Source organism: Eucyclogobius newberryi, unplaced genomic scaffold (genome assembly GCF_026437365.1).
Source record: "Eucyclogobius newberryi isolate DKJ021-1_F unplaced genomic scaffold, fEucNew1.0.hap1 SCAF_1, whole genome shotgun sequence".
In the NCBI taxonomy this organism is placed as follows: domain Eukaryota; kingdom Metazoa; phylum Chordata; class Actinopteri; order Gobiiformes; family Gobiidae; genus Eucyclogobius; species Eucyclogobius newberryi.
Window position 1 is genome coordinate 5,117,836 of NW_027315723.1, and position 19,884 is coordinate 5,137,719.

The window sequence follows — 19,884 nt, forward strand, 5'->3', positions numbered from 1 at the left end:
CGTACTCGGGATGGGTTCAGATTATTTTTTAAAGTGAAATTGAACAGTACTAAAACATGTTCTTTACACAGTATCCTTAAGTATTTAGTCATCAAAACATTTAAAACAAGAAAATATCCCCAGCATGCAGTCCTAGTCCTTTATCAGAAACTAGAAGTGAACCAGGAGCTGGGCCAGGGCTAGACCGGGGCTGGACCAGGTTAGACCAGGGCTGGACCAGGCTAGACCAGGGCTGGACCAGGGCTGGACCAGGGCTGGACCAGGTTAGACCAGGGCTGGACCAGGCTAGACCAGGGCTGGACCAGGGCTGGACCAGGGCTGGACCAGGGCTGGACCAGGGCTGGACCAGGGCTGGACCAGGGCTGGACCAGGGCTGGACCAGGCTAGTTGGAATACGTAGTAGGAATACGTAGTTGGAATAAGTAGTTGGAATACGTAGTAGGAATACGTAGTTGGAATACGTAGTTGGAATAAGTAGTTGGAATACGTAGTTGGAATACGTAGTTGGAATACGTAGTTGGAATAAGTAGTTGGAATACGTAGTTGGAATACGTAGTTGGAATACGTAGTTGGAATAAGTAGTTGGAATACGTAGTTGGAATACATAGTTGGAATACATAGTTGGAATACGTAGTTGGAATACATAGTTGGAATAAGTAGTTGGAATACATAGTTGGAATAAGTAGTTGGAATACGTAGTTGGAATAAGTAGTTGGAATACATAGTTGGAATACGTAGTTGGAATACATAGTTGGAATAAGTAGTTGGAATAAGTAGTTGGAATACATAGTTGGAATACGTAGTTGGAATAAGTAGTTGGAATACGTAGTTGGAATAAGTAGTTGGAATAAGTAGTTGGAATACATAGTTGGAATAAGTAGTTGGAATAAGTAGTTGGAATACATAGTTGGAATAAGTAGTTGGAATAAGTAGTTGGAATAAGTAGTTGGAATACGTAGTTGGAATAAGTAGTTGGAATAAGTAGTTGGAATAAGTAGTTGGAATACATAGTTGGAATAAGTAGTTGGAATAAGTAGTTGGAATACATAGTTGGAATAAGTAGTTGGAATAAGTAGTTGGAATAAGTAGTTGGAATACGTAGTTGGAATAAGTAGTTGGAATACATAGTTGGAATAAGTAGTTGGAATACATAGTTGGAATACATAGTTGGAATAAGTAGTTGGAATAAGTAGTTGGAATACATAGTTGGAATAAGTAGTTGGAATACGTAGTTGGAATAAGTAGTTGGAATACATAGTTGGAATACGTAGTTGGAATACATAGTTGGAATAAGTAGTTGGAATACATAGTTGGAATAAGTAGTTGGAATAAGTAGTTGGAATACGTAGTTGGAATAAGTAGTTGGAATACATAGTTGGAATAAGTAGTTGGAATACATAGTTGGAATACATAGTTGGAATAAGTAGTTGGAATAAGTAGTTGGAATACATAGTTGGAATAAGTAGTTGGAATACGTAGTTGGAATAAGTAGTTGGAATACATAGTTGGAATACGTAGTTGGAATACATAGTTGGAATAAGTAGTTGGAATAAGTAGTTGGAATACATAGTTGGAATACGTAGTTGGAATAAGTAGTTGGAATACGTAGTTGGAATAAGTAGTTGGAATAAGTAGTTGGAATAAGTAGTTGGAATACATAGTTGGAATAAGTAGTTGGAATAAGTAGTTGGAATAAGTAGTTGGAATAAGTAGTTGGAATAAGTAGTTGGAATAAGTAGTTGGAATACATAGTTGGAATAAGTAGTTGGAATAAGTAGTTGGAATACATAGTTGGAATAAGTAGTTGGAATAAGTAGTTGGAATACATAGTTGGAATAAGTAGTTGGAATACATAGTTGGAATACATAGTTGGAATAAGTAGTTGGAATACGTAGTTGGAATACATAGTTGGAATATAAAGTTGGAATAAGTAGTTGGAATAAGTAGTTGGAATAAGTAGTTGGAATACGTAGTTGGAATAAGTAGTTGGAATACATAGTTGGAATAAGTAGTTGGAATAAGTAGTTGGAATACGTAGTTGGAATAAGTAGTTGGAATACATAGTTGGAATAAGTAGTTGGAATACATAGTTGGAATACGTAGTTGGAATAAGTAGTTGGAATACGTAGTTGGAATACATAGTTGGAATACGTAGTTGGAATACATAGTTGGAATACGTAGTTGGAATACGTAACGCATATTTTTCTCTCTGTCTTGGTAAAATAGATCAGTATTTTAAAAAAAAAAAATTGGGAAACAAACCACAAACACTGACTAAAACTAACCAAATCAGACATTTTAGTACAAAACATGGAATATAATGTCTGTGTCGTCTGGTTCTTTACATTTGGAAATGGTGATCGTTTTGCTTTCTGGTCCAGACGTATGTTCAAGACACTCCCAAATGGAGGTTTATTCATTTAAATCCATGCGCGATTCAAACAAATGTCTCCACACTGGTTGAAAATCGAGTAAATAGATAATATGAAATAAAACAATAAGTAAATACATTGAAAAGTAAACACGTTCTCTCTCTCTCTCCAGCTCTAGAATGCGGGGGTATATTGGATGCCAGTGAGGCCGGGTACATCACCTCCCCCGGGTACCCGCTGGAGTACCCGCCCCATCAGAACTGTCACTGGGTCATCACGGCGCCCGAGCCCACCCAACGCATCGCCCTCAACTTCAACCCGCACTTCGAGATCGAGAGGCTGGACTGCAAGTAAGAGCTGTTTCTGCAGAATACTGACCACGGGTTACGGCTCGGACTAAAGCAGCACTAAACCAGGGCTAAAGCAGGGCTAAACCAGAACTAAAGCAGGACTAAACCAGGACTAAAGCAGGACTAAACCAGGGCTAAAGCAGGGCTAAACCAGGACTAAAGCAGGACTAAACCAGGACTAAAGCAGGACTAAACCAGGGCTAAAGCAGGGCTAAACCAGAACTAAAGCAGGACTAAACCAGGACTAAAGCAGGACTAAACCAGGACTAAAGCAGGACTAAACCAGGACTAAAGCAGGACTAAACCAGGACTAAAGCAGGGCTAAACCAGAACTAAAGCAGGACTAAACCAGGACTAAAGCAGGGCTAAACCAGGACTAAACCAGGACTAAAGCAGGTCTAAAGCAGGACTGAACAGGGACTAAAGCAGGACTGAACCAGGACTAAAGCAGGACTAAAGCAGGACTAAAGCAGGACTAAAGCAGGACTAAAGCAGGACTAAAGCAGGTCTAAAGCAGGGCTAAATCAGGACTAAAGCAGGACTAAAGCAGGACTAAACCAGGGCTAAAGCAGGACTAAAGCAGGACTAAAGCAGGACTAAACCAGGGCTAAAGCAGGACTAAAGCAGGACTAAAGCAGGACTAAACCAGGACTAAAGCAGGGCTAAACCAGAACTAAAGCAGGACTAAAGCAGGACTAAACCAGGGCTAAAGCAGGACTAAAGCAGGACTAAAGCAGGACTAAACCAGGGCTAAAGCAGGACTAAAGCAGGACTAAACCAGGGCCAAAGCACTATTGTCCAAATTGCCCACATGATATTTCCTTTAAGTGTGCTGCGGTCATCTCCTTTTGACAATAATTACTGGTCTACTTTCTCTCTTTTACAAATTTGCTGCTCTAGTGAAACCCGAAGTGGCCACAAGACCTTTTATTGGCAAAATGTTGTGGTGCAATTAACCGCAGCACATTTCTTGCTCAGGGCCATGTCAGCTGTGCAGGAGACGGGCTTATTTAGGAAACTCAAACGTGGGGTCAGGGAGGAGCAGTGGACAATGTCAAGTGGTTTGGATAAAAACATGAAAAAACATGAAAAATACCCAGTGTATTCTTGTATTTATGTGGGCTAAACCAGGACTGGGCGCAAAACTGAAGCAGGGCAAAATTGAGGCTTAACCAGGGTTTAAACTAAATGTATTAAATCACTATGGGAATATACTGAGCAGTAACTAAACCGGGCCTAAACCAGGATTTAACCAGGACAAAATCTGGATTAACCCGGTCATAGACCAGGTACAAATCCAGCCTTAACTTAACTTAACACAGAAATTGTGGCCTTTATCTTCATAATCCTTTCCCATCTGATACCTAACTGCCAAAAAGATTTTGGTAGCCCCCCAAAAAAAGAATGTCAGCGTTCTAATCTCCAGGACGGGTAAATATTTGAGAGAAAAGACCAAATAAGACCCAGCTGTGGTTGAGGTTCCTTTCTCAGAGCAGAATAATCAAGTTCACATGTTCCCTTTTGTTTTTGACCAGAAGAAAATACGTCTCTGGGTTTCACAACACGGGAACAAAGAGCTGTTTATGTGAAGGAGACGCCAGAAAGAATTCAAACGTTAAAGTCCACTGTACACAGTTCGTCCATTGTTCCTAAACTGTGGGCCAGGTACCACTGAGTTTCCTGACTGATTCAAGGTGACGCTCCTGCTGTAGTTTGAGCTCAATTCTGCTTTAGTCCTGGTTTATTATGGTTTGTCATTTATAAACCATTTCTCTTCTTATACAGTCCTGACTTTTTTTTACTTATTTCACTTGCAACAAAACGTAACTCTCAGTTTTATTAAGGCTGTTTTGGCAAGTTTCTCATGTAGTTTTGGCCCATTCAGTCTGTTCCTATATTGGTGCCATTGCCCATTGGACTTCCCCGTTACACATCCTGCTCTGCCTCGGGGCCCAACCAGAGCACAAATGCCTCTCTCTTTCTCTTTTTTTGTATTTTATTGGGAAGCGAGTTATATTCTTTATGGACGCCTTAGGGAAGGACCCGTGAACCGTAGCACCCCCTTGACCCTCGCCCACACACCCAGCCGCCATGCACTCTTCCCGGGTGTAAAACCTCCGAAAGCGTGGGCGTCTAGAATGAGTAGCACCACCATAAGTTCATTTCAACCACTAGAAATGTAACTATAACTGCTGTTTTGTTGTTGCTTTGTCTGGAATGTTTTACACTACAGCTACAAGTTACAGGTCAGATCTGTGGAGAGTTGACCCTGCTGACTGTAAGAATACATGTTTTTCAAGGTATTTTTGAGCTGTAAACACCTTAGTAATTGAGTAAATACAGATGGATATGTTAAATGCCATATTGTGGAACATTCCAAGCAAAGCAATAACATCTCCATGGTGATAAACATGTTGCGAACCCTCCTCCAGAAAGGTTTGGTATTGTTATTGAGCTTTAAACGTGCTCTTGAGTAGTTTGGCATCTCATGTTTTTTAGAATTTAAATAATATATATTGAAAAACACACATAACTTTCTCTCTGTCAGGCGTTCCCTAACCAGAATTGGTGTTAGCACGCCATCTACTGGTAACAAAGGGAATTGGCCCGGGCCGAGCTTTACCCGACACGCTAATACAAGCACATCGTTGTACTGAACGTAATTTGACGGCAGAAATGTTCATAACGAGCCTGACAATGATTTATGAGCTCTGAACAGTGCGGGAGATCTCCGGATCGCTGCTTGTGATGTCACAAATGGGAAATGGGAGTGTTTTCGTAAGGCACAGAAAAGGAACAGGGAAGACGACCCGAAAATGAAGCTAAAAACAACTCGAAGTATGTTTTTTAATGAGGGAAAAACGTTTAAAAAAGGCCCTTGTGCGTATTGACCAAATTGAATGACTACATTTAGATGCTTACTCAGCAGGTATTTGACAGTGATAAATGGAGATTATGATAATATCTGTAAACTAGAGGCGGAGGAGGCTGATGGGTCTGCTTTATTGAGAGGTGATTGGTTGAGAGGCACGTATAGCTGTCTGTGATTGGCTAGCGGTGGCAGAAGGTAGGAACGAAAAAGAAATGCAGGGAATTTACACTATAATCCAATTTCCTGACCCCATTACCTCCGCTCAGCCCCTGGGCACCTGCCAACCCAAAAATCCACCAGAATCCTTTAAAAAGATGCCAACCACTTTATTTTTCCTTCACTCAAGCTTTTACCATGACAGGAAAACCCAAGCCAGCTCCAGGACCTTTCTCCATTTGGATGAAAACTAAAAAGAAACATATCGCATTGTACTTTGCATTGTACTGGTGGTATCTCTGAAGCCTGAGGGAATAAAAATGCTAGACAACCGACATGGTAGTCCAAAGTTTTTTTTTTTGCTGGAATGTGTTTATAGCTCTCAAGGGAATGCAGTTTGATATAATGTCAAATTTGTGGAAATGTGGCGTTCTACAACAACAAAAAATAAGTATTTACGGTAGTTTTAGTAGTAACTATGTATACAAATGGTATGAAGCAGGGGGATATGCAAAAATGATATAAAAATAAATAGAGATATAGCCGCAAGCAGCAATGATCGGCCCTCGCCACACCGCAACCACGCCGCAAGAGGAGGGGGCGCTAACGCGCCCCAATTGTCCTTTTATTACACCAACTGCTGAATCTGTGACGCTGTCACATCTTCTCCCCTTTGTTTTACCATCAAAAAGCAATTTTATTTTGAATTCTTGGCAAAATATGCGGCTTCGCCGCACAGACACCGTGACTCTTTGAATAAAAATGTGAATAGCCTTTGATGGTCCACACCTGAAGATGAGTCTCACCAAATTTCAGGTTAATTGGACTAACGCCCGAGGAGGAGTTTGTGAAAGTCTAAAGTGTAAACATGTTCTGGAGATTTCCCCATTGGAATAACATGGGAGGTTTCTGTCATCGCTACGTGCTTTCCTACCTCATGGTGTGGGTCCCTGGTCACTGATGGGCACTTTCGTTAATTTAGAGTGGGCTCCGCCCACTTTGTGTTTTTGGCCCTCTACACAGTAATAATGTTACATTTTTGCATTACATGTTTATATGTACGGAACATGCAAGAGATGCATATAAAGCGCTTGTTTAGTGCACACTTTTGCACAGGCTTTGCCTGTTTACAACGGTAATGTTCCATTTTCCTACTACTAATTAGTATGCACGGGGCGTGCATGAGTGGAGGAGTGCGTTAGTGAGCGTTTGGAAGTGGGCCTCTCTTCAACTTGTGGCGCTCGGGCCTAAATATACCGATATCACAGAACGAGCGGCAAAAACGAGCTCGTAAACACGATTCATGACGTTTTAAAAAGTCTATTCAGCGTAATGCGTATCCTCCTATCACAGTTTAAAAATCTGATAATCAACTTGAATCAACATAGTACAATGTCACCCACATTTCCCACACACAGGGACATGTTCACAATTCAGACGCCATTGCCATGACGCCCGGCTCTATGAATGTAAGACAGGTCCTCTCGTCCTCTTATTATGATTCAACACTCGTCCGTCTGAAGGACTTCCTGATCCTCATATTCCTCTGGGCTCTGGTTCTTCTAAAAGCTGTGAAAGTGCTTGGTCAGCCTGGAACCAGAGTCTCTGCTAATATCCTCTGGCAGCGTGGAGGATTTTCTCCTTTTTTTTGTGTGGTTCAAACAGTCGCCGAGCTGCCAAATTGCTCTTCCTCTACTGCAGCGATCCACTCTCTGTCTAGACCTTTCTCCCCTCTCTCTCTCTCTCTCTCTCTCTCTCTCTCTCTCTCTCTCTCTCTCTCTCTCTTATGTTGTTTCTCCCCCTTCGCCCTCTTCATCCCCATTCAGCACACTTTCCCTTTCTCTTCCCTCTCTATCTCTCCCCACTTTTCTTTCTCTCTGCCTCCATGTCTCTTCAAACCTTTCATTCTTCATTCTCTCTCTCTATCCCTCTCTTTCTTTCTTTCTTTCTCTCTCTGTCCACTCCCTCTCTTTTCCCCCTTTCTCCCCCATTTTCTCTAATCTCACTCTGTATATGTTCCTTTCTTTCCCACTCTCTTCATTCTCTCTCTCTCTCTTCCTCTCTTTCTCCTCCATTTTCTGAGAATCTCTCTTCTCTCTCTCTCTCCCTTGCCATTTCCATCCTCCCCCCTCCATCACCCCTTTCTCTATCCTTCTCCCTTTCTTCAACCCCCTCTCTATCTTTCTCCTTCCTCCACCTCTCGCTCTCTTTCCCTCCCTCTCTCTCCAGATATGCTCTTTTCCCTCTATCTCCGTCTCTCCCTCTATACATACTCTTTCCTTCCTCTCTCGGTTTCTCCTCCTTGTCTCTCCACCATTGCTCTCAACCCTCTCTCTTATCTCTGTCTCTCTCTCTTTCCCTTTCTCCCCCTCTCTCTCTCTCTGTTTCTCTCCTTTTGTCTCTCACCATTTCTTTTTCACAGTTTTTTTTGTACGAATTTGACTGACATCTAATAACTGTATGGATAAAAGTCAAAGTCCCTCCCTCTCTCCACCTCTGTCTCCCTCCTTCTATGTCTGAGGTGGCAATTTAATTCCGGATTTTATTTCGAGTGGGGGTGAACCAGCCGAGTGCCAAACAGCTCCAGGCAGCTCCAGGCAGCTTCAGCCGATTGATGCGCGCTAAATGTAATAAAAGCTAGTTTGAAATATAGGGTCCATACCGCTAATGTAATATGCTGCGTCCGACTCAATGGAAACTTTCTGATATACGTCTCGCCATTTTTCAAAGCAGCTCTGCCCTCAGGCGGGTCTGCCATTAAACAAAGTCATTCACGAGATGCATTCCTGAGATTTTATTCCACAATTGGTGATTTGTTTTTGGGTGGAGCAGAGGTTAGAGATTGGGGTTTTGCCAGATAAAGTCATCAGTCGTCTCGGTGCAGTGTTTGCTCAGGATGAATGGAGCTGCGGGTTCGGGGCGATTGCTTTGTTGTGTAAAATTGGACTGTTTGTTTCACTGTAAGGCGGTGTCATTTGTTCACCCACACGATGAATTATTGGCGCGCTAACTTTTCTGGGGGAGAGCTAAGAGCCAAGGCTAGAAACCAAGATATAACCATTACTAAACCAAGACTAAAGCGGAACCGAGCGAAGGGTTTAACCAGGACTAAGAATTTACTGACTAAATCAAGACTAAACATGGACTAAACATTCGATACCAGAACGGAACTAAGACTAAACCAGGATGAAACCAAGACTAAAGGAGAATTGAATGAAGACTAACAGAGGATGTAACATGTAAGATGTACGTGAGATGTGTTTTTGAGCAATAAATACACCTGGAGTTGAATAAAATAACCAGTAAATTTACACAGTGCACTTTTAGCATTTATTTAGTGTGTGTACAATACTGTCAGACTTTACAACAAACACTGCGAGCCCTGAACATGTGCAATACTGATTTAACCATGTGCAATACTGACTTAACATGTGCAATACTGACTTAACCATGTGCAATACTGACTTAACCATGTGCAATACTGACTTAACCATGTGCAATACTGACTTAACATGTGCAATACTGACTTAACATGTGCAATACTGACTTAACCATGTGCAATACTGACTTAACCATGTGCAATACTGATTTAACCATGTGCAATACTGACTTAACATGTGCAATACTGACTTAACCATGTGCAATACTGACTTAACCATGTGCAATACTGACTTAACCATGTGCAATACTGACTTAACATGTGCAATACTGACTTAACCATGTGCAATACTGACTTAACCATGTGCAATACTGACTTAACCATGTGCAATACTGACTTAATCATGTGCAATACTGAATTAACCATTTGCAATACCGTTATATTCATGTGCAATTACTGTCATACTCACACGTAATAATGTCACATTCATGTGCATATAACTGATGTAAATGAGAGTGTTTATTTTACCATTATTATTAGTCTTATTTTGTCTTATGCTAGCTATTTTTATTTCATTTTATCTTTATTTTTTCCCTCCATTCCCTATTAAGATATGAGAGGTTCTGTCTATTGGAGTTTTGTTTATAAGAGTTATTTTCCTCTGTATCTATTTGCGTTGCAACCCCCAAAATTTCCCCATGTGTGGACAAATAAAGGCATATCTTATCTTATCTTTCTCATATTACAGAAGACAAAATAAGACTTCATTATTTCTAAACCTAATGGACTCAACTAGGATAAGATGAAGATTCAACAGGTTGAAATCAAAACTGAACCATGTTGAGATCAGGTCTGAACCAGGTCAAATTCATATAGAAACAAGTTAAAAGCAGGTCAAAAACCAGTCTGAAACACGTCTTAACCAGGTCTAAACTTGAATCAGGATATTCCTTAATGTTCCTCTATAACCCAGCCTAAATTGCCTGAACACAACAGCATCCAGGCGCCACGCACACAATGATATCACCTCTTTATGGCCACCGGGGGCACCGCAGAGGCACCGGATCAATGCCAGTAATGGCAAATCAATAGATGATCAGGCCTGGCCCGGGGTCGCTCTGGTGGGGCATGTTCAAGCTGAGAGGGCTCAATATGAGGCCCCAAAGTGCTACGTCCAGCACAAGATCATGGTCAATGAGCTGGGTTATTACAGGAAGATGTTTATAAGGCTGTTTTTATAATGCGAAACCATGACGCCGCTGGCTGTAGAGAGCTACGGTGGCTCTGGAGGGACATCAGAGGCCATGCGTAAATAGAGAGCCACGGATTTAGCGTTTCTAGACTTTAGTGCAGAGCTATTCAACTTCATTTTCCCGAGGGTCTGATTTTTGGAGACCTCAGGGCCGGAGGTACACAACTACTACAACATTTGGGTCACACAAAATATCCCCAACACGCTTTCAATAAATTGAGTTATTTCAATAGAATAACTGTTGATATTAGATTAGAGATTTGTGAGAAATAAAATAGAAAATGGTTTCACAACAGTACTGAACCAGAATTAAACTAGGACTCGAATTAATAAGATAGTAAGATTTTCCCCAAATTTAAGGATTTAAAATGACTAAAAACTGAATTACAGGCTATAAACAGTGAACTTTTCAACACAAGAAAATTTACTAAAAAAAGTAAAAAGCAGGTGAAAATAGGTCTTTTAATGGGTCTTTTTATTTCATTTTATAAAACCCTTTGCAATACATTTTTTTAACATTGGTTTATTGTTGCTGTACTTAATGAATATTTAAATATAATCTTTTAAACGCTAGTATTATTTTCATACATATTCAATAAACTATATGAGAAAAGTCATTGAAGCCACAGCTGCCCTGGGGCTGGATCACAAAGAAGTGCTTGCCATCATAATTATGTAACACATAGGCTTATTTTATCTTATATCTTAACCTTTTATCGACCAATAAAGGTGTGTATGAATTGCCTTCCATTACCTCCTACTGTAAATACATATACATTGATCGATCGAGAAGCCCCTCCCCCCTCGCTCTGTTCCACTTTAGTAACGTCTGCAGTTTCAAATCAATGGAGGTCTAGACTTCTGTGGTTAGCGGTCCGCTCATGTGTAAGTACAGATACGTCACACACTGGACATTATTTGTTTATGTGATGGATTGGAGATGGCAGCAGTTATGGATCAAGGGATTTTTCCTCCCAGCTTCTAGTTAATATTTCAAAGGCACTTATGCGTTATTAGGGACTCCTTTTCTTCTCTCTCTCCTCTCACTTTCCTCACTTTTCTCCCGTATTGTCACGAGAAAAGACGACGGGCAGCGCAACGTTGTTTACGCTCATGAAAATCCAGAGAGTTTGGAGTTTGCAGCGGAGAGGAAAAAACGAGCAAAGTTTGAGCATCTGTGCTTCTCTTATTGGTGTCAACACTGCAAATACTTTCTAGATTGTTTATTGAATTTAAGGTGCAGTAAGATGTACAGTATTTCCTTAGATGCAAAGAAAACGCAAATAATTTAATTTTACATATTTCAATGTTCAATAATTTCTCTTTAGGCTGAGCAAAGTAATATGTCTGTTTGCCGTAACCCGACCGACCCGGTATAAAACTAGCCGACTGAAAAAAAAAAAATCTGCATTTTGTTGAAAAAACGCCAAATTCTTTTATTTTTCAACTACTTCACCAACTCACCGACTGGTCTTTCCTAAAGCGCTGTGTAGAATATTTTTTATAGCGTTGCTAAATCTATCTTATATCGCAAAATTCAAATAACGCATTACGCAACACATATGCGTCTTCATTTTCGGTCCTCCATATGCTTCTGTAATAAAACAGAACGAACAAGAAGGAACTCATATTGCCTTTTACAAGTTAGTTTGCCTCTGTCAGCGCCACTGAACCGGCCATTGTTCATGTCACTCTCTATCATGGTGTGGCTTGATTTAAATTTGACTTGCACAATGCAGCAAACAGACAATGTACTTGGGGTAGCCTTATCTTATCTTATCTTATTTTTGATCATCATTTTTGCATCTTTCTACTTGTCAAAGCCTGCATAAGTGTCAGAATCAGATTACTCACATCAGAAGTACATGTTTACGTGACATTCCAATAATCGGATTACTCTAGAAATCAGATAATGATCAGATTTGTTTGTGCGCTTGGGAGTATAGTCAGGCTATCATTTGTCAGTGATGGGCTAGTGAATGTTTTGTTGATAGACAATGGGTTAATTGACACCTGCTAAATGACATTATTTTCACAGCTTATTCCCCCACATGCTGTTTGCCTTAATTTATTTTCTTTTGACACCCACTTATTTTCCTCACTCAAGTCAAGTGTCCTCTTTTAGAAGGAAGACGTTTTGGATGTCACTTCTCTGTTGTAATCCTGGTTTAGCATTAGCTTCCCACTGCGATGTGTTCAAGTACATTTGTTTAAACTCACACTGCTAACACCCGCTTATGGGAAAATCTGAACAAACAAAGTCCTAGCAGTGTCTCTCATCAACTGGAAGGATAAAAGGCGAGTCTTAATTAGTTTTTAATTGATTTTGGAGTGGGTATGTGAGCGCTAGCTTGCGTGGATTAGCGTAGCTTCATAGGAGAGCGTTGACCTGCTTAGCCTCCCTCTTGGTTCTTATGAATTCATGCATGAGTCCTTATGTGTGAAAGCAAATGTTGCTATAGGGTCGCCATCGTCGCTAATGGAGTCCAGGAATATGGACCACATTTACCAGGCCTGAAATTCAAGGTTTTTAAAGATGATTTAGTTGGTTTTCATTTCTCATTTTAATAATACTAATGTTGTAAGTTGGCTGCATTGAAATCATGGTCAATGTAATGTCAACATTACTGTTACAACAAACTGTAGTTCCAAAAGCTCTTTAGAATTTGAAACTCTTCTAACTATTCTAAAATGAATTTGTATTTTGCGATATGACATCATATCCCTAATAGCAGCATTATTTTACAGTAACAAAATTACACTTTGACGTAAGTGACGTCTCTGTTATAACATTGTTCCTTCATCAAAAACGTATTTAAAACCCTCGTATTTCGCTTTTTTCATGCTCGTTTCATCGATCCTGTTTGCACGGTTGTCTTCTCTGAGCCTCACAAATGACTGAATGTTAGAATTTCCCCTGGATTGTTGCATCACAGTTTAAAGTACTGTCCCTGTTATGTCTCATGTCCATAACAGGGACATTTCCAAGGAGTGGCCTGGAGCGGCCCAGCTCCGACCGGCAGTATATGAATTTATATACTTTTAAAGTGCGTTTTCAGATGTAGAGAGCATTTTAATTTAGATTTTTTGTTTTTAAACGTCCACATTTTTATACTATCCACATTTGCTTTGATCAAAAAACATTTCATTTTGAGTACGGTCCAAAGACATGAATATTTATGGCATCAATAATCCAGTCGCACTTGTCGTCCCATAGAGATTCCATTAGCCCTTGTTTTTGTCTGTTGACCCCGCCCACGTCTCTCGCTCGCGCCTGTCTCTCCGGAGCCTGTCTGGGAGCCATTATAGGGACACTCTCCTCCCACCCCCCGTCCCGTGTGAGGACAGCCTCGTGCAGCAGAGGGGGGGGTGCAGCAGGGTTAAGGAAACTCAAGCCCCCTGGGGAGTCGTAACCCTGCACCGGTCCAGGCTTGTCCGGGCTCTTCCTATCGTCCATCAAACACCAAAACAGCTAATTGTCGTTCACACCTTTTTGCTGTACGTCAGACACTTCCTGGAGGCGAGAGAGCGAGGGAGCACAGATATTATGTGCTTCATCAGGAATGCATGGCCCCGGGATGTGCAAATGGAAAATGAATATGTACTTTGAGATGCTTCAAGATAAATACAGGTTTATATAGAGGCTTCAAAAACAAAAACATTCTAACTTGAAGTGAAGTAGAACATAATGATTTTAACTGGGATTAAACTCAATATATGACAGAATATGACACAAGCACATGTGAGTGACGTCAGAGTCTAGTTTAGATTTACAATTGCATTATTTATGTATTTAAAATGAGATTATTGATGAAGGAAAAGTCCAGATTTGATGTTTTACTCCAATATTGTTGATGTTTTCATACTTACTTCTTTATTTATTTGAATTAAAATACTTCAAACCATTGGTATTTTGGTCTGAAGCCACTTAATTTTTCGTTTTACACTTTGTGATCAGCCCATGTTCTGTCTGCTATTTACTGTATCTCTTTGAAGTGATGATATTCCTTAAGAATACTTGACATATACTGTATACTTCAAACACACAATTTTAATTAAAAAAAAAGTTCCATATACAGTTCTAATTTGATTTAGTCATAATTTAACTAATTCCTTTGAAAACGATAAATGAATAACATGTGTAGTCCATGAGTGTGAGATTATAAAAGGTGTTAAGTTTGCAGTTATAAGTCGTGTAAAGGTGATTGGCTGAAGAGGAGATTAGCCCAAATGGATGTGTGGCTTTAACTGTTTGAACTATAGGCTCAGTGCGACCTTTGAACTTCAGCTAATTGACCCCAAACGATAAAAGCAAATTCTTCAGTGTCAGCTCTCTGCATGAAGAGAAGAGAAAGAGAGAGAGGAGAGGAACGAAAGAGAAGAGAGGAGAGAGAGAGAGAGGAGAGGAACGAAAGAGAAGAGGGGAGCGAGAGAGAGGAACGAAAGAGAAGAGGGGAGAGAGAGAGGGGAGAGGAACGAAAGAGAAGAGGGGAGAGAGAGAGAGGAACGAAAGAGAAGAGGGGAGAGAGAGAGGGGAGAGGAACGAAAGAGAAGAGGGGAGAGAGAGAGGGGAGAGGAACAAAAGAGAAGAGGGGAGAGAGAGAGAGGAACGAAAGAGAAGAGGGGAGAGAGAGAGAGGAACGAAAGAGAAGAGAGGAGAGAGAGAGAGGAACGAAAGAGAAGAGAGGAGAGAGAGAGAGGAACAAAAGAGAAGAGGGGAGAGAGAGAGAGGAACGAAAGAGAAGAGAGGAGAGAGAGAGAGGAACAAAAGAGAAGAGAGGAGAGAGAGAGAGGAACAAAAGAGAAGAGGGGAGAGAGAGAGAGGAACGAAAGAGAAGAGGGGAGAGAGAGAGAGGAACGAAAGAGAAGAGAGGAGAGAGAGAGAGGAACGAAAGAGAAGAGAGGAGAGAGAGAGAGGGGAGAGGAAGAGAAGAGAGGAGAGAGAGAGAGGGGAGAGGAAGAGAAGAGAGGAGAGAGAGAGGGGGGAGAGGAAGAGAAGAGAGGAGAGAGAGAGAGGAACGAAAGAGAAGAGGGGAGAGAGAGAGGGGAGAGGAACGAAAGAGAAGAGGGGAGAGAGAGAGAGGAACGAAAGAGAAGAGAGGAGAGAGAGAGAGGAACGAAAGAGAAGAGAGGAGAGAGAGAGGGGAGAGGAACGAAAGAGAAGGGGGGAGAGAGAGAGAGGAACGAAAGAGAAGAGAGGAGAGAGAGAGAGGAACGAAAGAGAAGAGGGGAGAGAGAGAGGAACGAAAGAGAAGAGAGGAGAGAGAGAGAGGAACGAAAGAGAAGAGAGGAGAGAGAGAGGGGAGAGGAACGAAAGAGAAGAGAGGAGAGAGAGGAGAGAGGGGAGAGGAACGAAAGAGAAGAGGGGAGAGGAACTAATCACTAGTGTATCCACTCCTCCCGGGTAAAGTGCAGCGGCCAAACGGAGAGAGAAACACAAAGGAAGTGCGGGAATATAAGGAGGGCAAGAGAGGGAGAGTGAGGGGAGGAAAAGAGAGAGAAGAGGAGACGTGAGGGGAGGAAAAGAGGAGGAAAAGAGAAAGAACAGGGGACGTGAGGGGAGGAAAAGAGAAAGAACAGGAGACGTGAGGGAGGAAAAGAGAAAGAACAGGAGACGTGAGGGGAGGAAAAGAGAAAGAACAGGAGACGTGAGGGGAGGAAAAGAGGAGGAACAGGAGACGTGAGGGGAGGAAAAGAGAAAGAACAGGAGACGTGAGGAAGGAAAAGAGAAAGAACAGGAGACGTGAGGGGAGGAAAAGAGGAGGAACAGGAGACGTGAGGGGAGGAAAAGAGGAGGAACAGGAGACGTGAGGGGAGGAAAAGAGAAAGAACAGGAGACGTGAGGGAGGAAAAGAGAAAGAACAGGAGACGTGAGGGGAGGAAAAGAGAAAGAACAGGAGACGTGAGGGGAGGAAAAGAGAAAGAACAGGAGACGTGAGGGGAGGAAAAGAGGAGGAACAGGAGACGTGAGGGGAGGAAAAGAGAAAGAACAGGAGATGTGAGGGAGGAAAAGAGAAAGAACAGGAGACGTGAGGGGAGGAAAAGAGGAGGAACAGGAGACGTGAGGGAGGAAAAGAGAAAGAACAGGAGACGTGAGGGTGGAAAAGAGAAAGAACAGGAGACGTGAGGGGAGGAAAAGAGAAAGAACAGGAGACGTGAGGGGAGGAAAAGAGGAGGAACAGGAGACGTGAGGGGAGGAAAAGAGAAAGAACAGGAGATGTGAGGGAGGAAAAGAGAAAGAACAGGAGACGTGAGGAAGGAAAAGAGAAAGAACAGGAGACGTGAGGGGAGGAAAAGAGGAGGAACAGGAGACGTGAGGGGAGGAAAAGAGAAAGAACAGGAGACGTGAGGGGAGGAAAAGAGAAAGAACAGGAGACGTGAGGGAGGAAAAGAGAAAGAACAGGAGACGTGAGGGGAGGAAAAGAGGAGGAACAGGAGACGTGAGGGGAGGAAAAGAGAAAGAACAGGAGATGTGAGGGAGGAAAAGAGAAAGAACAGGAGACGTGAGGAAGGAAAAGAGAAAGAACAGGGGACGTGAGGGGAGGAAAAGAGGAGGAACAGGAGACGTGAGGGAGGAAAAGAGAAAGAACAGGAGACGTGAGGGAGGAAAAGAGAAAGAACAGGAGACGTGAGGGGAGGAAAAGAGAAAGAACAGGAGATGTGAGGGAGGAAAAGAGAAAGAACAGGAGACGTGAGGGAGGAAAAGAGAAAGAACAGGAGACGTGAGGGAGGAAAAGAGAAAGAACAGGAGACGTGAGGGGAGGAAAAGAGAAAGAACAGGAGACGTGAGGGGAGGAAAAGAGGAGGAACAGGAGACGTGAGGGAGGAAAAGAGGAGGAACAGGAGACGTGAGGGGAGGAAAAGAGAAAGAACAGGAGACGTGAGGGAGGAAAAGAGAAAGAACAGGGGACGTGAGGGGAGGAAAAGAGAAAGAACAGGAGACGTGAGGGAGGAAAAGAGAAAGAACAGGAGACGTGAGGGGAGGAAAAGAGAAAGAACAGGAGACGTGAGGGAGGAAAAGAGGAGGAACAGGAGACGTGAGGGAGGAAAAGAGAAAGAACAGGAGACGTGAGGAAGGAAAAGAGAAAGAACAGGAGACATGAGGGGAGGAAAAGAGAAAGAACAGGAGACGTGAGGGAGGAAAAGAGGAGGAACAGGAGACGTGAGGAAGGAAAAGAGAAAGAACAGGAGACGTGAGGAAGGAAAAGAGAAAGAACAGGAGACGTGAGGAAGGAAAAGAGAAAGAACAGGAGACGTGAGGAAGGAAAAGAGAAAGAACAGGAGACGTGAGGGGAGGAAAAGAGGAGGAACAGGAGACGTGAGGGAGGAAAAGAGAAAGAACAGGAGACGTGAGGGGAGGAAAAGAGGAGGAACAGGAGACGTGAGGGAGGAAAAGAGGAGGAACAGGAGACGTGAGGGGAGGAAAAGAGGAGGAACAGGAGACGTGAGGGAGGAAAAGAGAAAGAACAGGAGACGTGAGGAAGGAAAAGAGAAAGAACAGGAGACGTGAGGGAGGAAAAGAGAAAGAACAGGAGACGTGAGGGGAGGAAAAGAGGAGGAACAGGAGACGTGAGGGAGGAAAAGAGGAGGAACAGGAGACGTGAGGGGAGGAAAAGAGGAGGAACAGGAGACGTGAGGGAGGAAAAGAGAAAGAACAGGAGACGTGAGGAAGGAAAAGAGAAAGAACAGGAGACGTGAGGAAGGAAAAGAGAAAGAACAGGAGACGTGAGGAAGGAAAAGAGAAAGAACAGGAGACGTGAGGAAGGAAAAGAGAAAGAACAGGAGACGTGAGGGGAGGAAAAGAGGAGGAACAGGAGACGTGAGGGGAGGAAAAGAGAAAGAACAGGGGACGTGAGGGGAGGAAAAGAGGAGGAACAGGAGACGTGAGGAGAGGAAAAGAGAAAGAACAGGGGACGTGAGGGAGGAAAAGAGGAGGAACAGGAGACGTGAAGGAGGAAAAGAGAAAGAACAGGAGATGTGAGGGGAGGAAAAGAGAAAGAACAGGAGACGTGAGGGGAGGAAAAGAGAAAGAACAGGGGACGTGAGGGGAGGAAAAGAGGAGGAACAGGAGACGTGAGGGAGGAAAAGAGAAAGAACAGGAGACGTGAGGGAGGAAAAGAGAAAGAACAGGGGACGTGAGGGAGGAAAAGAGAAAGAACAGGAGACGTGAGGGAGGAAAAGAGGAGGAACAGGAGACGTGAGGGAGGAAAAGAGAAAGAACAGGAGACGTGAGGGAGGAAAAGAGGAGGAACAGGGGACGTGAGGGGAGGAAAAGAGAAAGAACAGGGGACGTGAGGGAGGAAAAGAGAAAGAACAGGAGACGTGAGGGGAGGAAAAGAGAAAGAACAGGAGACGTGAGGGGAGGAAAAGAGGAGGAACAGGAGACGTGAGGGGAGGAAAAGAGGAGGAACAGGAGACGTGAGGGAGGAAAAGAGAAAGAACAGGAGACGTGAGGGGAGGAAAAGAGAAAGAACAGGAGACGTGAGGGGAGGAAAAGAGAAAGAACAGGAGACGTGAGGGGAGGAAAAGAGGAGGAACAGGAGACGTGAGGGAGGAAAAGAGGAGGAACAGGAGACGTGAGGGGAGGAAAAGAGGAGGAACAGGAGACGTGAGGGGAGGAAAAGAGAAAGAACAGGAGACGTGAGGGAGGAAAAGAGGAGGAACAGGAGACGTGAGGAAGGAAAAGAGAAAGAACAGGAGAGGTGAGGGGAGGAAAAGAGAAAGAACAGGAGAGGTGAGGGGAGGAAAAGAGGAGGAACAGGAGACGTGAGGAAGGAAAAGAGAAAGAACAGGAGACGTGAGGGAGGAAAAGAGAAAGAACAGGAGACGTGAGGAAGGAAAAGAGGAGGAACAGGAGACGTGAGGGGAGGAAAAGAGAAAGAACAGGGGACGTGAGGGGAGGAAAAGAGGAGGAACAGGGGACATGAGGGAGGAAAAGAGAAAGAACAGGAGACGTGAGGGGAGGAAAAGAGAAAGAACAGGAGACGTGAGGGGAGGAAAAGAGAAAGAACAGGAGACGTGAGGGGAGGAAAAGAGGAGGAACAGGAGACGTGAGGGAGGAAAAGAGGAGGAACAGGAGACGTGAGGGGAGGAAAAGAGGAGGAACAGGAGACGTGAGGGGAGGAAAAGAGAAAGAACAGGAGACGTGAGGGAGGAAAAGAGAAAGAACAGGAGACGTGAGGGGAGGAAAAGAGGAGGAACAGGAGACGTGAGGGGAGGAAAAGAGAAAGAACAGGGGACGTGAGGGGAGGAAAAGAGGAGGAACAGGAGACGTGAGGAGAGGAAAAGAGAAAGAACAGGGGACGTGAGGGAGGAAAAGAGAAAGAACAGGAGACGTGAGGGGAGGAAAAGAGAAAGAACAGGAGACGTGAGGGGAGGAAAAGAGGAGGAACAGGAGACGTGAGGGGAGGAAAAGAGGAGGAACAGGAGACGTGAGGGAGGAAAAGAGAAAGAACAGGAGACGTGAGGGGAGGAAAAGAGAAAGAACAGGAGACGTGAGGGGA

The 19,884-nt window shown here is 43.2% G+C and overlaps 1 protein-coding gene across 2 annotated transcripts in view; it reads left to right on the forward strand.

Annotated features, from left to right (window-relative positions):
- The window catches only part of LOC140359235 (neuropilin-2-like), a 157,740-nt gene that overhangs the window by 23,150 nt on the left and 114,706 nt on the right, over positions 1-19,884 (forward strand). For both annotated transcript variants that reach the window (XM_072444207.1, XM_072444130.1), the window contains exon 2: positions 2,545-2,722. In XM_072444207.1, coding sequence (XP_072300308.1) covers positions 2,545-2,722 — 178 coding nt within the window. The remainder of the gene's footprint in view (positions 1-2,544; positions 2,723-19,884) is intronic.